At 37.0% G+C, this 19853-nt stretch overlaps 1 protein-coding gene across 1 annotated transcript in view; it reads left to right on the forward strand.

Annotated features, from left to right (window-relative positions):
• The first annotated feature begins 821 nt into the window (after positions 1-821).
• Positions 822-19853, forward strand: part of LOC129248607 (uncharacterized) — a 39865-nt gene continuing 20833 nt past the window's right edge. Inside the window, exon 1 of the mRNA XM_054888228.1 lies at positions 822-1829. Coding sequence (XP_054744203.1) covers positions 1475-1829 — 355 coding nt within the window. The 5' untranslated portion in view covers positions 822-1474. The remainder of the gene's footprint in view (positions 1830-19853) is intronic.

Here is a 19853-nt window from a genome sequence, read left to right on the forward strand (position 1 = left end):
TTACTTTTCTAAGTTGTTGAATGATTAAAAATATAAATAAATAATTGCCGCGTACACTTCTGTTAGGTGTTTGGCCGAGCTCCTCCTCCTATTTGTGGTGAGCGTCTTGATGTTATTCCACAAATGGAGGGTCTTACAGTTTTAAGCCAACTCCGAATGGCAGATATTTTTTATGAGGAGCTTTTTTATGACAGAAATACACTCGGAAGTTTGCCATTGCCTAACGAGGGAAATAATTTTTTTTGTTTACATTTTTTCGATTTCAAATACCATCCTAGATTTTACTATTGAATATTGATGATATTACTAACTATAATACTAAATTTTATTATCAGTTCGTAAAAATTTTCTTGTTCAACTGGTCTAAGTGGGAACGGAAACCACTTAAGTGCGCAAAAAATGTAAAATACTAATTATTATGACAAACATTATGAAAGTATTTAAACTGCGTAGGTAAATACATAAAATATAAAAAATACATACATAAAATAATACTAAATTATTCAAGTTGCACTCACCATCAACTCTCCCATTCCGTCATGCGCCTTCGAGTGAAAGCTCTGCTTTGTTCAACTTGGTGTCGGCGTCGCTCTGTTTATGGCGAAAAGCACTCAGCTCAATTGGACGCCAACTAGCGTTCAGCCTTGGCATTGGCAGAAGGCCAAAGCCGGCAACTGTTGCTCCACAACAACAACAATCATAACAAACAAAACATGAGTAGAAGCGTTAGCCGCAATAACTTTGGCTGGCTGGCTGGCAAGTTGGTTGGGCGCTTCGTTGACGGGTTGTACATGCAGTTGCCGCAACCAGCCCGAATCAGTTGTTTACTACACTGGTAGGAGGACGGTTGCGTTTTCGGTTGCACAGAAGGTGGCGAATAGTGAACGAGACAAATCATCAAAAGAACGCAAAAAGAAAATAGTAGAATCGAAATTGCGATTTTTCGATTTGGCGTCGTGTGCCGTGTGTCGTGTGTCGTAAAGTGTGGCAAATAGCGCGTTTGTCGTTTAGATCTTTTGTTACACACATACACACACAAACTAATGTATGTATGAAGCTGTAGAAGTGTATTTGGATTCAGACAAAAAAATTGTCAACATCTTCGACAACAACTATATTTGTGTCACTTACCAGCCAGAATATCTGTGCTTGCTGTTGTAACCTGACCGCAGCGCGTTCTTTGTGTCGTCGCGTTTGCCACTCCGCGTGCGCGTCTGTATGCGCACCCACTTCTGCGTTGTGTATGCATCCACCTGCGAGCGTAGAAAGTGTCGCGCTCATTATACGCTTCTTTGTGAAGCGAGCAATTTGTAAAATCAACAAAGAAATTCTTTCCAATACGCGAAGAGAGATTTTTAATTAAATCTTCTTTTGCAACCAAAAAAAAAAACAAAAAATATATAAATAAAATAGAAAATAAAAACTCTTTGCGAAAGCATTTCATTGAAAATTTCTGCGCAATCAAAGAGCGAAGATGCGCTTTGGTTCCACAGTTAGGTTATTCCGGCACAGCTGTTGCAGACTGCTAAGCACCAGCAGCATAGCCAAGTGCATTCTATTTGCTGCGTTGTTGTTGCAGGCCTTAGTAGTGGCAGCAGCGGCCGATGGCGTAACAGCTGGTAGAGGTGGAACGAAAGGATTACCGCGCATGCGGGCAGCGAAAATAGCCCGCGTTCATGGTCTGCAAGCAGTGCCGGAGGGATTCGGTGCAAGTGATTCCAACGCCAATAGCAAGAATAACAGCACAGCGCCTGGGACGAGGGCGCGAGGCGAGCAGAGCAGATATGGTGGCGTTACGGACAGCAGCAATCAGTTAACTGGGAAATACGGTGAGTTATGCAACCAAAAGCTGAGATGAGAAGTTTCTTAGCAAATTTCTGTACTGAATAGAAGGTTTTCCGTTGTTAAATAAATATGGTTATAATATGTGGCTTCTCGAAATTAATTTTCATATAATAAAAGGACTTTCAGTAGGGGCATACACATTTTATACTTAAGCACAAATGCACCCTTCACAGCCTTTTTGTGACACTGCAATGCACAACGGAAAGCAATGCTTGCATTTTTATTATAGTCAAGTTCAGGAACAAAAAACATCGACACATCACACGTTAAGATCCCACTGTAAGTGCCAAAGATATGATGAAAAATGTAAAAAGGCACAAAACAATTCTCAATTGTCTCGAGTCGAATCGAAGTACTTTCTCAACAAAATTTTAATGATTTTTGGCGAGCATAAATTTATTGACGTTAGGGTAGAGCGTTAGGGGTGCAGGAACTGAGATCTGGCGAGTAAACACTAGAATGGGGTACTTGAGGTCATACATTAAGATACCACTGTAAATGCTGAAGACATGGTGAAATGTGATTTAAATGTAAAAAGGCGATCCATAAATTTGGCAAAAAAAAAAAAAATACCAGTCTAACGGTTAGACGCGATAGAAGTGAAACCTTCCGTAAAACAAACTGAGAGAGAATGAGACGAAAACAGCATTAGGGGCGGGATAATTATAGGTTCATTATAATATTGATATAAAGTTCATATTTTATTTTCTTCATTTTATTATTATTCATCCTCAATGTTTTCAATTTCAACAAATGATACGAGTGGCTTATGATAGCTAAAATATGATACAAATGCTTTGGTTTCGATGTTGTCAACATATCTTTGAAATACCGCGTCAATTGTTGTTTTTGATCGTGTTGTCGATTCAGTGCGATTGTTACACATTTTTAAATTGAATGTTGTATTGAGAAAGTCAATTGAAGGAACCGCTGTGTCCAATGCAAAATTTACGTTGAAATCACCTCTTAAAATCATTGGAACTTTATCGTATCCGCGATACTTCTGGTGTATACTTTATTAAATTTTCGTGAATGAATTCCGTGATACTATTTATTGATTTTGGTTCTCCGTCACCTTTGGAAAATGTGTAAACAGTAAGCAAACTTTATTCAAATATTTTCCCTCATTTTTGCATCAGTAAAATTAAACAAACGCCGTAGCCGAATGGGTTGGTGCGTGACTACTATTCAGAATTCACAGAGAGAACGTCAGTTCGAATCTCGGTGAAAACACCAAAATTAAGAAAAACATTTTTCTAATAGCGCTCACCCCTCAGCAGGCAATGGCAAAACACCGAGTGTATTTCTGCCATGAAAAAAAGCTCCTCATAAACATATCATAAAAAAAAAAATAACTGTATAAAAAAATTTTTTTTCTTGTGATTCGAACCAAGGATTTTGGATCGGAAGCTCACATTGCTAGTCGCTCGGCTACCGCGCCATGCTGTCGGCGCTGGCCTAAAAGTTATTTAGTTCGTCGCTACGTTTATATCAACATATAATATAACGTTTCGTAGCTAAATAACTTTTAGGCCAGCGCCGACAGCATGGCGCGGTAGCCGAGCGGCTAGCAATGTGAGCTTCCGATCCAAAATCCTTGGTTCGAATCACAAGAAAAAATAAAAGTTATTTAGTTCGTCGCTACGTTTATATCAACATATAATATAACGTTTCGTAGCTAAATAACTTTTAGGCCAGCGCCGACAGCATGGCGCGGTAGCCGAGCGGCTAGCAATGTGAGCTTCCGATCCAAAATCCTTGGTTCGAATCACAAGAAAAAATAAAAGTTATTTAGTTCGTCGCTACGTTTATATCAACATATAATATAACGCTTCGTAGCCAAGAGGGTCGCTATTTCCGTTTCACTTTTTCTCAAATCACTCCCAACGATTCTAAAGAAGTTTTCACTTCAAAAATAAAAAACTGCGAAATCACCTTGCAAACATACGGTGAATTTTTTTTCGGCGTAAAATTATCTACCAGATTATAATGAAAAAAAAAAATAATTTCAACAATATTTCAGGCGGCATCACAATGGCTATGAAGCTGGTGTATTACACAGTAAACAACCGATTTAACCTAACCTAATAATATTTCTACTTTGTATTACCTTTTTAATTTCTCCAGCCCTGAAAAAAAAACACTTGATATAATGTTACCAAATAATTTAGTAAAGTAAGAATACTAAAAAAATTACTTTTCACAAATTTTGGTACTTTTCAAAAAATTACCAGGGCATTCTTTTTTCAATTCTGGCACATTTCCTTAAAAAGAAACAATTTCGTTGCATAGCGCAAAAATTCGCAAGTTAGGTACAAGCACTCCACCAATCCACGGTAACATAAATCAATTGGAAAAATATCTACACATACATACACATCTACAAATATACATAGGCATTAGGTAGCTCTAAGAAAAAACTTCTACTTACCGAATAAAACACTCAGAAGCACTTTTCGTATAGAATTCGCTTAAAAATATTTTTCTTAGAGGTTCTCTCCAGCTTTTGCTAGCCGCGGATAACCTTTTGAACTCACCTGTGCATGGTGGTTTCCCATTGAGCAGCGTGAGAGTTGTTGCCCAACATACGAAAAAACGAGCGCTTATATTAAAAAATTACCAAATGCTGATTACCACTCATTAGCATTATTTTTATTCAAACACTAATTAGGCAAACTCAAAAACTTAAGCAACAAAACAAAACACAAAAAGAAAAATACAAAATACAAAAAACAGGCAAACAGGCAAGCAAAAACATTTACGTAAAAACCACCAGAGTTTTCTTTTCCGTAAACAATGACATATTGTGAAGGAAAGCTGTATTGGTTTTGGCTTTGTTTTTGCAGCGCAGCTCAAGCTTCGATTTAGAAACTTGAAGCCAAAGACTTAAGCAGCGAACCTTCATCACGATTAGCAATTTGTCTGTTGTGCTTCGGAAAAAATGGCAAATAAATTCAGCGCAACAAAGAAAAATGTAAAAAATGTGTAGCGCTGGTGTTGCGGTAAACGTACGCTTGCTTTTAAATCCCATCATTAAAAGCAAAACAGAAACAAAACTCTAAACAATGGTAACAAATGCGGTGAAGCAGCGCAGATACCTCCAACATCGACTTTCAACTTTTAACTTTCAACGGAAACACTAATATTTATGTAGCTGAACACAAATCAAAAAGCAAGAAATTAACTTTGCAAAACACCAAACAAAAAAAAAAACAAAATACAAAACCAAACATAAGACAAACGCGGCCAACTATACACCTCAAACCAAAAACGGCGCAAACAGCCGAACTTTGCCCTGTTACTCGGACTGTGGCCAAATTATCCGCCGGATGAAGATATTTAGAAGCAGCTGAGTCAATTGCATATATTTTGTTGTTGTATCCGTTTTACCTTTTTCGCTTTTGCTCACCTTTGTTTGCTTTGTCCTACTATTAAGCGACCTGGCTGAGCTTTGTTGCTGTCGCAGTTGGACGAACTGAATGATGGTGAAATGAGGTGTAAATGCATCTAATGAGTCCATTTTAATATAAAACAAATGCAAACACGGAAAACGGAATCAGCAGGCACAAACAACACTGCAAACAAAGGGGGCGAACGCACGGTAATTAAATGCAAGCAGTCACACTTTTCATGCCATGCAAATTGGCTATTCGAAAGCGAGTACAGGCCACATATTTCACATAGGACAGAAATAATGATTTTAAGGGTATGGCTGACAGAAGATATATTAATAATATTTTGATATTTGCATTGTTTGGGCTTGGTGTTGAAGTTACTGCAGTTAATGTTGGGGTACAGGGTTCTGAATAGTGCAACTTATCAAAATTCAATTCATCTGCTCGCGAAAATAAATACTTGGGCTGTACCTCAAAGTGCACCAGTTTTGTTTTGTTTGCTTCCTTCGATACTCGCCGTCGCCAACTTGTAAAGTTCTAAAAGTCTTGCGCAGAATCTTCTTCTCAAACAGTCCAAGGACGCCTCATCGGATTTTGTTATCGCCCACGCTTCTGCGCCACTCAACAGGAAGAGTATGATGGGAGCCTTGTAGAGTGTTAGTTTTGTTCGTCGAGAGAGAAGTTTATTACCCTATTGACTACTTAGGCCAAAGTAGCACTTATTGGCAAGAAATGTCGGTGTTAATGCTGGTTCCTAGATAAACGAAGTCTCTTACAACCTCGAAGTCATAACTGTCAGCGGTGACGTGGGTGCCGATACCCGAGTGCGCCGACTGTTTGTTTGATGACAGGAGGTACTTCGTTTTGTCTTCGTTCACCACCAGACCCCTTCGCTTTGCTTCTTTACCCAGTTTGGAAGCTGCAGAACTAATAGCGCGGTTGTTATGGCCGATAATGTCAATATCATTGGCATACGCCAGCAATTGCACGTTTTTATAGAAAATTGTGCCTGAGCGTTTAAGTTCTGCGGCAATTAATCGACCGGGAAACTTAGATCGCACCCATGCTGAGTGGCTTCTGACCCTATCATTTTGAAATTAAAGATCGTCTACGTCAAAAGCCTTGTCTAAAGTGATGTCCATTGACAGTAACTGATTTTTAACTTCCATATTCGAAGAAAATCTTCGGGTCAATTATTCCACCAATCCAACACACCAAACAGTACATTTTAGAGGATGTAATGATTTTTCTGAAATTACTCAAGGGCTTTCTTCTCCCAGATGTGGCAATTTAGTTTGTTGACAAATCCATCCAGTGGGAAATGAACTTCATCACTAAAGAAGATTTTGCGTGAAAAACCAACATCAAGTTCAATAACCAATTTTCACTTTTAAAAGACCTGTATTTTGCTGCACTCCACATACCATCATCATCATCCTCATGGCTAGCATTTCTTCAAAGCCGATGATGGAGTCACACCGCTCTTTCTCGGTCTTCAATCAGAGCCTTTTTAGCGTATACAGTAGGCACCACGCGAAGGCGAGGTTAGCGGTTGCGTAAGAGTGGCTTTATTTGCATGTTAAGGAAAATGCTTCCGCATAACCAACCAGGAATTATCAAATTAGAAGTTATAACCCCACCCCCAGCACTCCCTACACTATTCACAATATTTTTTCGGAAAATAAAATTTTTAAAGTACACGCAATTGTAGGGTCAGTTGTATTGCAATATATGGATGTAGATGGATGTTCATTACACTATTCACAATATTTTTTCTGAAAATAAAATTTTTAAAGTACACGCCATTGTAGGGTCAGTTGTATTGGAATATATGGATGTAGATGGATGTTGGCATTATAACTCTTGTGAAGAAATAAAAAGAAAAAAAAATAGAAAAAAAAATACTAAAAAAGAAAAAGCAAAACAAATAGAATACATCATTTCGTATAAATTTAACAAAGAAGCCATAAACATTTGTCTTTCTGAAAAGTTGATGTCTGCATATATGTGTGAATGCATGCATGTATGGGTAGTTGTATAACAAAAATATGATATACAATAGTATTTTTTGTTAGCCGTTTTTTCGTACTGCAGCAATTAGGAATTTCCTAACACACTTTCTTCACACCATTTCGTCTTATAGGCAGCTGAATTTTCACTTCAATTTAACGATCGCCCTACGAATAATCTGCTACTGGTACTAAGCCTTGTGTACTTACATACATTGGCATGTAAATGAGGGAAGGGAGAATCCGATACTAGCGCTGAGAGAATGGCAACTCATTTATCACAACCTACACTGCGTGCAGACCTTTTAGATATTCAAAAGCCAAAGCAAAAAAAAAAAAAAACAAATAACAAAATAGAAAATATTTAGAAAATAGAAAAAAAGCACTGCACAAAATTTAAATAATCTTTTGGCATAAGCAGCGGTCAGCTTTCTAACCACAATTCAAAAATGGATTTAAAACCTAATGAAAAAATTACGAAAAGTATACATTGACGCTAAACAATGGCGTATCATATGGCATGCCATGTATGGAAATGCACACAAAACTACTATGAAATTACGTTAGCAAATATCGTAAGTGCAAGTGTTTCAACAACTATTTTAATAAATAAAATAAAAATAAATAAAATTACAATAATCAAAAGCAAATGAGAAATCAAAAGTGCATTTTTGCTGCGCCGAGTGGAAAATGGTGCATGAGCGCCAAGTGAATTCACGCGAGGTACGTATCTTCATAGAGAAAGCTATGGACAGAGAAATAGTGCACTTCCCTCAAATAACTAATTATAATGATTATTTTTACTAGATGACCTAGTAAAACAGTTATTTTTCCACAAGTATTTCCCTTTATTTCAGAATTATCAAAAAACGAAAAATAAATAAGAATTGCCATTATAAAGAAGTCGAAAAATCTTAATTTATCATATTTTAAACTGGACATTAAAATAGCGCACTTTTACCGACCTGCAAGAAAAACAGAAATTAGTTTTTTCAACTTGGTTACATTTATATATTTATTTCTTACTTTATTTGTACTATTAGTACTTTGTTGAGTATCCAATATTTTCTAAAATTGCTTATCACCTTTGAGGTAAAATTTCTATTAACTTTTGGCATTTCCCCAAACTTCTTGTTCTTCTTTGCCATAGTTCATTGGGATTTTTTAATTTTTAGCGCATCTCTAACTTTAGTATCGCTCTACAGATTTTCCTTGAGCTTAAGTTCGTGGTTTTGTGCTGACTAATTCAGTAGTAAATTTTTTCCTTTCTAAAGCCAATTTTTCATCACTTTTGCTGCATGCTTGTGGTATTTTTTATGCATGAATAACCAGTTTAATGGCAAGGACTCAAAAGAATATGACTTCATAGTATTTTTGAGAATATCAAGATATGCAACCATATCCATATTGACATTTATGCTCACTATTGGGCCAACTCTATTCTAAAGGCGGAGGCCCAATACAGGCTTGCTTGACTTAGATAACTGGAAAAAATAAATAAAACAATACTGAAATATATGAAATGAGACCAAATGGCAGCTTTACTTCAAGCGCTTGAAGTACAACGAAATTTCAAATAGCTCAATGTTCTATTTGCAGCGGTTTTGACATTAGGAATTTAACATCCCTGTCTATCATTTAATTTGATTTGGTTTAGCTTCATTCGTGAATTTTATGCTGCAGAAAGAGTGGAAGCGTAGGCGAAGTCGAAGATGAAGATACAGATATTTCGTTAGTGCTACCCTCTCATAGCAGTAGTCACAAAAAAAAAAGGTTAAGTGCCCTCTGTAGTTGGAGTAATAGTGAAGAACTTGGAATCGGCCGCAGCGCTTTTTGCGATATTCATGTGTACGAACTTTAGCAAGTAGGCGAGTGGCAATGCGAGACAATACAAGCTAGCGATACTGGAAAATCCTAATGAAAATGCTTGGTGAGATAATTAAGCTGTGAGCAGCTGTTACCTACCCCAAATAGATAAAAATGGAAAAAGGATCAAAACCACTGTATTATCGACGAGCGCAACCATAACAGTAAAAATTTAGATTTCTGTTGTCTGCCTGCTCTTTCATGTTTTATCTTGTACAGTTTTCCTACATTAAAAGAAAAATTGGCAATATTTCTTCACAGCTTCTAGTTAATAAGATGATTCAAGAAGTTATTATGTATTACTGAATATTGCTAATTTTTTGTGAATCATATCCTTGTTATGACAGCGTTCAAAGCGCCCATTTCCCCATACAAGTATCCAATACCAAGCAAAACAAGTACAGCGAGCAAAGCCCGTCTGCATTGGGCCAGCACCTTAAGAAAATGATACCCAAACATTCAAGTTACCTCACCTTGCTTTACGGTCTTTGTTGTGCGCCAGGGATTAAATTCTTGGTTTTTTCACGGTGAACAAAAGTCGGCTCTCCAGGACCAAACATATTAATTTTAGTTTCGCCCGCAAAAAGTATTTTTTCCAGAATTTTACGCCTTTGCCTCTATCGGCATTTGCGAAAGGCAAATGTGCTTTAAAAAACTTTTCGTCAGTAGCGGTTTTTTCCATTGACTCGCCCATAAAATATATTTTGGTTAAGGGGTTTTCGCACAAGTCTGCTTGATATATTCAGGCTATATTCCTCACTTATTTCTAGCGTTCTCCCTGGAGAGGATTCAAAAGTGGCACGCGTACTCTTCTTAACGATAGCTTTGTCCCGCTGAATTGTAGTCTTACGCGCAGGCGTCTTTTGAACTTTCTTCTTTTAAGCATATTTTTGTCTGTAGTAACACATTTGATGCCCATGATTTGAATGTAGATGATGATTTGAATACCATTTTGCGTGAACAAATAATTATTTCTCCACTTTTTGTTTGTTTTGTACTTTTTTCGAAATTTTTTTCCTTTTCAGTAGTCAGTGAGTGCCCAATAGCGATTTTAAATAATTTTAATTATATTTGCAATTATAAAAAACAAGAAGTTAGCGAAAAAAGTAGCTTTAAACATCTCCACTAATGATTGAAAGAGAACTGCGTTGTAGAACGCAAAAATATGCGTTTCAAAAGGCATTTAAAAAGAAGCATTAAAAAGTTAACGGAACTTATTGTCCGATTTTAGAGAGTACTGAATCACAGCATAACATTGGCATACAAATGTGTACGAATATCAGTTAATCTTCTAAGAAATACCAATTCGCATAGAGGAGACTAAAGGTGCATTATTTCTCTGGCCATCGCTGTATGTACGAGCATAAGCAGCTAAGCGTTGGACAATGTGGAAATATTGTAAAGAAAATACAAATGAAACAAGTTAAGTTGATTGTGTAACACCTAACCGCGCTCTTTACATGATTGTGTTACTATTTGTATTTTTTGTTCATCTTTTTTTTTAATTTTTGTTTTCTGATGGTCGGTTAAGTGTTAAAATTAGATGCTTTTCATATTAATTAAATTGCCGTGTAGCATGAAAAAGTGAAAGTTTGCTTCAATAAATATTTGTGGTGCTTAGTGTGCAACGCACTGATTGGCAGGGGCGTCTTTCAGTTTGGAGCGGCATAACGAGATTAGGTACTTTGAATAAGCAGATAATAAATTATGTTCGTACACTTACGATCTTACGCTGAATTTTTTTGTGAAAAGCCTTGTGAAAGAGTTTCGAGTGTTAGCTGCATGTGGCTGAAAGTGAAAATAGGGCAAAGAATTTAACAAAACATCAAAAATAATAAACTCAAAACCGCAAGATGCGCCGCACAATAATAGATGGTCGGCGGTATTTACTGTTCGCTGCTTCAGTCTTTTATGTCAATGCTGATGGCGGGATTGATGGTGGCGCAGCGGGCGGCAGTGGTCACCGCTAAGAATGAAAGTCTATAAAATTCAATGAAGCGCTGCATTAAATTGGCGTTGATGAGTGTTTTCAAGCGGTTGCGCTCGACTTTGTGTGCACGCATTTGCGGTTGAAACAACAATAAAGTACACACCGAGTGCCATTACATTCAAGCGAGCGGTGAAGTAGTTTTACTATCTGCTTGGCCTTTTGCAAAATGCTGACGCAGAAAGTGCAAATATTTATTTTGCACTAAAATGTTCAACTTAACTGCCTGTTTTGAGTTCTGCGCAGAAAATAACACTTGAAATGTGCGTCTGTATATGTGTTTGTGTGTGTGCGTGTGCGTGTGCATTGCTTTCGCCACGCCAAGCGCAGTAAACTGCGCCTCTAATGAGATTCCACTAGAACGCAACTTGTTCTGACTCGGCGGCACCACAACCACAGCTCATAGATATTCTAGTCACGTTTTTATAAGCGGCGACTTGGTAGTGACTTTCTTTTTATCTACCGTAATTTTTGTTTTTGCTTTTGCCATTGCTAGTGTTGGTGGTGCTGCGTTTTTATGAGGGGGATTTTTCTTCTTTTTGTATTTGTTGCTATGCGCCATATGCAAGTGTCGCACCTTTATAGCCAAAAACAAGCAAAAGCAACAACTAAAAAGCATATTTTGCGTTTTACAAATGCCGATTGCCACATAAATTGTCAACTTTACTGTATACGGTTCAACGCCTGATTTCTCACTCGTCTGTTGACGATGCAGAAACGCAAGAAAAAATCAAAAGCCAAAAGCCGTCGCGGACAACTTCATACCGAATCTCGAGTTGCAAGTGTGGCTGTCAAGTACTTGTCTGCATATAAACAACCACACACACACATACAGAGACATAGTAGTCGAACTGTCGTTGACCGCCTTGTCTGCTGTGCTGTCAGTAAACATGTGTGTGTTATTGTTGCTTTCGGTACTTAATGATATTTTATATACCTATTTAGCACTAAATGCGCACATAAATAAAGGAACTTAAAATATAATTAAATAAATATATATGAACCAAGCTTTTCGGGCCTCCCTGCAGGGAAAATTGGAACTAGTAAAGAACATTTCTGGTATGGAAATAACAAGTATGTCTTTCCAATGGCCGCCCACCTGCACACATATGTAAAGCTCTATTGGTGTCATCTTGTTTCAGAGTATCACAACAAGAATACCAAGGTGGCTTCGGCCAGGTCGTGGAGTCAAACCGTTTCTCTACAACCGTTTTCAAATTGCCACAGCATTATGCAGACGAGTTAAAACCTCGCAACCTCTTTAACCGCTCAGTGCTAACCATCGCATATGCCGATGCCATCCCGATAATCGCGCGAGCCTGGCAAAACCCCCCCAAAAAAAAAACGAAAACCTTATTTTACATTTCTTCTATTTATGGGATGGAACCTATACTTCCTTTGCGCCTCATCGATTCTATATATTCTCGAATATTGCGCTAGTGGCGTTAAAGTGAATTAAGTTACACTTTAGTTTCTCATAGGCACTTTTTTCGGATTTGAAAAAAAGAGAGTTGATGAGATGGCCATTTCCCGTGCTCATTATATGAAAAGAGAAGGAACTCGAACCAGTTATGATTCTAAATTCATAAGAAGTTCATCAAACCGGTACTGGTGAATTTCCCTGCAGGGTTGAAGTTCATCGGTATGGAAATTTTATAGGACCACTTTTCTGCGAACAAGTTTCGTATAATTACCGTATGGCGACTGAATACAAATAGAATTTAATAGGCAAGACTACAACTAAGTAATATTAGTACATGCAATAATTTCTGGTATTCTCAGAAGTGAATAAATTGAAGAGAGGAGTCACATTGTGAAATAGTTACTTCACAAATAGTTCCGCATAATAGAACAAAATGCATAATATGGAAAAATTTTCGGTTCAAGATAGACGGTACGAGACAGAATGGAGTCATGTTTGGTCCATCACTGCGTTAAACAACTAGATTAGGTTAGGTTAAAATGGTTGCCTAAGGAGTGGGCACACTTGGACAAAAAAAATCAAACTCATCCTTTGTAATACCATTGCGAAGGAAGTAAGGTGCGTTAAATAGCGAAAGCACAGTGACTTACTGACCACTTCGGACTATTTATTTGTTTCTTATTTAGTTTTATTCATTTTTTATAAAAATATAGTTCATTCTTCCACAAAAAACCAGCGTTGTTTTAAAATTTTTGTAGGTTACAAAATTGCTTATTTGAATATTTTCTAAAAATTCTGTTTAAAAAGTGCGAAATTTTTATGAATTTTTTTTTTTGAATATTTGTCTAAATTTACATTGACCTTGAAACTTGGATATACTTATACATGATTTTTCTAGGAGAACTGACCCGTGCCTTTTGTGAGTCACTCGCTCTCGTTCACATGGAAGTTTTACTACAAATTCCTCCGAATTGAATTGCCTATTTCTCGTGATCTACTTCTAATAGGTTCTTGTTCTTTCAATTATACACGAGTACGGCAGCAGAGGTTTCGAAACTCAGGCACCTTACAGAAATGCATCTGCAGGTAAACCTAATCGAAAGGATGGGAAAATATGAGATGTGTAGCCATCAATTAGACATATTTCGGGGTTTTCAGACACAACTTCCCCAAGGCTTACCTACACATTCACAGAAGTTTAAACTTGAAGCTGATTAAGGTACTAGGCCTGAAGAAACATCCACTTACCGCTACATCTACAATACTTTCTCAACTATCTAGCATGCAATTGCGTTTTTTTGTACAACTATAGACATAACCCTATCTGAATTCTTAGTTGCATTAAAATACCAAATGAGGGCGTTTTTTATATTAGGTCAGCTGCTGCCAGCCGTCGAGAATGTTATTTATAAGTTTTTTTCTTTGTTAAAGGCCGAAATTAAGGTGTCTTAGCCATAATCTTAAATCTTATTTCGATTGGTTGGTTGGTTGGTTTAAGTGGTGATTCTTTCAGAATCCAACTAGCGCTTCCATTCCGCACCATTTTGTTGCCACATCCTCGTTACCAACTTGTTTACCAGTTATTTACAGCATGACTATATCTAGTCTGTGCGGTTCAGGAACTTTATCAGGTTGTTGGCATCTAAGCCAGACAGCTATTCCAGACTCTCGAACAACGGTATACCCAGGGTTAACATTCTGTCCTTCCATAGGGCAGGGCATTCGCAGAGGAAATGGAAGATTGTTTCCTTTTTCTCCGGTTGTTTACAACTGTGACGGTATGTGTTGTGAGGGATGCCCTGCTGCTTGGCTGCTTGTTCTCCCACAGACCAAAAGCCAGTTATGATTGCCGTTAGTCTCCAGGCGTCCTGTCGTTTCATGTTGATCAATGTTGACGATTGCTTAAGGTTGTAGATGGGCCATAACGTTCTGCTAATTTTGCAATTTATCTGGTCTCTCCATCTAAAATCTGCGATTCGAAGGTATTTTAGGGAAATTGCACTCTTGACTGCACATAGTGGTGTGAATACCGATTCTGCAACAGCGTTATTCATGGCAGATCCCCTTCTTGCCAGTTCATCCGCTTTTTCATTACATTCGATGCTCCGATGTCCCGGGACCCAGATTAAAGTAACTTTATGGTTTTCGCTCAAGGTGGTAAGGCTATTCCTGCTTTACTCTACCACTTTGCACCACTGGATTGCAGCTTGGCTATCCGAAAGAATAGCTATACTGCCCTTAAAAGAGGGATCTGCGATTAGTAGCCTACAAGCTTCCCCAATTGCCAGTACTTCCGCCTGAAAGACACTGCAAGCATTAGGGAGACGCACAGATCTTTCAATTTTAAGTCTATGAGAATATATACCAGCTCCAACACCACAATCCATTTTACTGCCATCTGTATAGACTGTAGTGTCGAACTTGTTTAGTGAGAATCCCTTATTCCATTCTTTCCGAGATGGAAACAGATTGACAAAATTTCTGCTGAATGTCACCGTCGGGACGATGTAGTCAGTCCTCTTCGAGGGATACTGGGTTTGTCGATTATTTCGATTAGTCCGTAAACATAATACCGTAAACAACGGATATTGAAGTGGAAGTAACAACAATAAAATATGAAAGTAAAATTTATAGTTTTCCACTAAGCCAAAAACAAATTTTCGTTTACTGATTTCTAATTCTCATTTTTTTTCATGAAGCAATAATTAAAGGTGATGTAAGTAGCCCAATTTCACCCTGTGTTAGCCATCTTGAAGCTACTTAATAAATCCGTGTTGTCCTCTTGGAAAAGCTACTTTTTATTTCAGAGCAAATTCTAAAGAAAAAGTACTCAAAAGCGTAGAAATTAAAATTTTTGCTGAAAAAGTTAGCAGGCAGTATTGTTTTGCCTATTCTATTTTGCTTAGACCTTCGCATCTTTCAATTCTATTGAAAGTTCTGTGAAAATTACATTGATAAATAGCTGCTACATAGCCACATTTAGGTAAGTCTTTTGTTGCAGATTATCAATCTGATTTTTTGTTAATAACTGCTTAAAATTTATTTACACAGGTGTGAAAAAATTTGTACACAACGCAAAATTAATACTTCGTTGCTCCATCTTTTTGCTTTTCAACGGCTTGGCATCGATTCCACTAACTTTTTGCAAACATCAGGGCTTATTTTATTCCATTCTTCCTGCAGAGCAATTTTCAAGAGTTGAATTGATGTACACTGCCTTTCCTGCATCCGGCGACCTAATTCATCCCACAAATGCTCAATGGCATTGAGGTCGGGACTTTGTGCAGGGGTTTTTATTACCTTTGGACAGTTATATAACAACCAGCTCTTGACGTCATATGAGGAATGTTTGGGATCGTTGTCCTGGTAGAATTGAAAACTACTTTCGATGCCTAGTTTTCTCACGCTCAAATTTTGTTTCGAAGAAGTCTTCTTATTGTTTCGGGATTTACCTCCACCCCAGAAGCTTCTTTAACCATCGCAGTTAATTTTGGAGCAGAAATGAATGGATTTTTCTTCACTTCCCTTAGCACCATGCTCTCATCTTTGGAGGAAAGCTTCTTTAGACGGGTTCTACGATGCTTATTTGCAATGAAACCATTTTCATTGTATATAGCAATAATATCGTGCACTGTTGACTTGCTTTTTTTAATCAATTTCGATATTGCTCGCTCAGATTTTCCGTCTAAGTGCAGTTGAATTACTATTTTGCGTTCCTCCAATGTAGACTGTTTACCATTACGCGGTATTTTGCAAAATACTTTTATAAACTCACCCAATGATTGACAAGGCAACAATGAACAATAACTTTTAATACAAGTATAGAAAATTTAGAAATAACGGTATGCATATTTGCAAAACATGGTTTGCCCGACTTTAAATGTGAGACAGAGAAGTGGCCTTTTTCAGTTTTTTATACATTAACATTTTATAAAGCAACTTGGAATATATTTTTTTTGTTGTTTTTGAATAAAACAATTTTTGTGAAAAAAACAGAAAAAGGTAGAACGTGTTTTCTTTCATCAAAACATAGATATTATGTCTAGAAGTTTTCGTATGCATCTGCCCGACTTTGAATGTGAGTAATCTCGTTAAAAAATCAAATGTATGATTAGCGGACGTAACGAAATAAAAGTGGTTTTTCCTTGTTAAGAGTTTCCACTATTCTGAAGTTGTTTTATTTTTTACTTCAGTGTAGGTTTACAAATGGCACATATAGATTCCAATCCGATGCATGGTCAAAATACATACATATATGACACAAATCCATGGGAATAGTTAAGTTAAAAATATAAATAATTAAGTACCACTTATAAAATAACATAAAATTATTCTATGGCTTACAACGACCTTTTTCAATTTTTTACTACATTTTCAGAAAGGGGATAAACTTATGCCCTTTTTTCCCTTGCTTCCAAATTGCATCAATGGATTAAGTAGCATCCGAAATCAGTTGTCAAACTTTACTTAACCTTGTATAATTGAATCATGATTTTTTTTATTACTAATATCGAAATATTTACTTTCGTCAAATATTTCAGAGCTGCTTCTGATTATGGCGAAAAAACAAAGTTCAATACATGCATACCTATGTTTAGCGTTATGACTGTGCTGTAACATCACTTAAGGTTCTAAATCAGTGAATTTTTTTTGTACTTCTAAGTATATACCCGCTTGTTATCCCATTGCTGTCGAACAGAAATTATTTATGCAACACAGCTATTGCGTTCAGAGATACGCGAAGAAGACATTTTTACTGTTGCTGATGTTTAAAAATTAATTAGCGAATCCTGAAACTAAACGAAAAACGAGTTAATCTGCTCCCACGATTTAGTTTTATTTCCGTATGCTAAAAAATATTATTCATTATTTCATGGGGTAGAGTTCACTGAAGTGAAAGATGTGTTTGCGCAGTAATTTATTTATTTATTATTTACTTTTTTGTTTTCTTGCTAAAATTCTATAATTCCTTTACATTTCACTTAGTTGCTCATCATCGGTGTTGCAAATTTGCTCTATGCTTTATTGCTCATACACTGCAATGTCTATACATGGTATGTGTACGAGTATGTGTAGGTGTATGATTTGTATGTATTTTGCTGTGGCTGGTTTCGCCGAGCACCACTTGACCCATTAACCGCCTGACATTATTGCAAGCTTCCAACTTACTTCCAATTCACTTAGTGAATGTTTGACAGTGGCGTACTTTGCTTGGTTTTTTGTTTAATTAAAAAATCTATAATGCGAGTAAAATATGGCTGGCTGCTGCTGGTGCTGTTGGCCTTTCGTTGATATGTGTTTTTGTAAATTTTCCAAATACGCGTGCCAATGCAAGAAAAACAACGTTGGCAATTTGCTTGATTGCCGACAGCGAAGAAAGCAAATTTGATGCCTTACTTGTTTTTTTAGCGAATTTTGTGTGTCATGCTACTTTTTTTGTCATGCTACTTTTTCAGGTGAATATTATTTCTTAGTAATAGCGGCTTTGTGTGGTTTTCGGTAAGAATTCTTGATCTTCGATAAGCCGGAAGCAATAGCGGAAGCCGACAGACGTGACAGTGGATTATTGCATGTCTAGCAAATGTAAATAATCAGTTGGGGATTTCGGGGCAATCTGGTGTTGAGGTACAGAGGTGATTTAGTGACTGGATAATTTTTCCTCCAAGCCGGAAATGTTTTTCTTTTATTTAATTTCCATAATCTCATGAGAAGTAAAAGCTTTAAATGTGTGGACTCATTTTTGACGCTCATAGTGTATTTTTTATAAAAATTAAATGCAATTTGATATCATTAAATTCTGCCAATAAAGGTTGAGTGCTTCAAAATTACAGCTGTATTTTACTACTCTTTTATAGCTCTTTACACCAAGCACTCTATGACGAATAAAAAATTTATATATGCCTCGTTGAGTTCATTTATTTAGCTGCACTGAAGCATGCAAATATTTTAAAATCAGACATACCAAAGTCAGCAGATCTCAAGCCATTAAATGTTATAACTGCCAAGAGAGAGAATCAGTAAACCTATCATTAGCGTTGAGCCACGTTGCGGACGACACAATCAACAAAGCCGCTATAGAGAATTCGCATTGTCAGAATGATTATAAAGTAGTTATTGTACCTAAGCCTACCGTTAAAAATACATATAAATATGCGAATATGCAAGGAGAAACCGGACTTCAATCCATAAACGATGCGCAATGCCTGTGTTCAGTTATCGACAATAAAATGTTAGCGTAGACTTTTGTTTGCATACTGGAATTCTGATTCTGGCTTGGTGATGCCGTACCCCTTTTGCCGGCATAGCGAGTTTTCGCTTAATATTCATGCCAATCTGTGACTCGAGTCACAATTTGGAGTATTCGGTGGTGGTTAAGTAATTAAATGTCTGGCATTAGTCGAATAAGTCATGCATCGTAATTTTTTTCTGCGTAAGTGGGTATCTTAAACTTATTAAAAGCCTCAAATATAATAATGCCCAACCCTTGTAATCGTTGAATGGAAAATAGAAGCTAGTCAAAGAAATAATAGAAATCGTCATTTGAAAAAATGAAATTTTCAGTATTAAAATTATTTATTTGTATTATATTTCAAATGATCCGTACAGTGCTTTTTTTAATTCAAAAAAAATAACATACACTTATTTTTCGGTATTTTATTGAGCTATTAAACGAGCGGCCCCGTTGCCGCATAGGTTGTTGTCTTTGAATCTCCGTGCATGAAATACCAAATGACAGTAAAAGTGTTTTCTAATAGCGATTGGCCCTTGGTAGGAATGGCATTTCCGAGTGTACTATATTTCTGCCATGAAAAAGCTCTTCACAAAAAACGCTTAGAACGCTTGACTGCACTTTCGATCGCATCCGAAAACTTTGATATCAGGCTCATCTCGGTCTCTAATCATAGCGACATTGCAGGAAACTGTGAGATGGATGATTTAGCTAAACAAGGGACCTGCGAGGTAGTTTCTCCGCAAAAGGAGAGGGTTGAGATCCCATTGACTATCTCGCTTCGCCTCAGCTCAGCGAGGGAATTTCAAAAGACGCACTTAGATGTAGTTTCAAATTTAGATTCTTTCATGTTCCACTATTTTTATTCAAAATATGACTCATACCAATTTCATGAAAAATTACATCATTTAAATGCCCACAAATTTTGTGTGAAAAATTACTTCATTTAAATGAAGTAGAATTAAAATTCTCAAGCACTCGCTCACACATTATCGTATTGAGTTCAGCGAACCCAATTCGAATGTTGAGTTTCAGCAGTGTTGGCTCATTCACACAGACTTTACTTTTCCAAAAACTCAAGTCGGGTCGGGACCATTTG

The sequence above is a fragment of the Anastrepha obliqua genome, chromosome 5 (genome assembly GCF_027943255.1).
Source record: "Anastrepha obliqua isolate idAnaObli1 chromosome 5, idAnaObli1_1.0, whole genome shotgun sequence".
NCBI lineage: Eukaryota > Metazoa > Arthropoda > Insecta > Diptera > Tephritidae > Anastrepha > Anastrepha obliqua.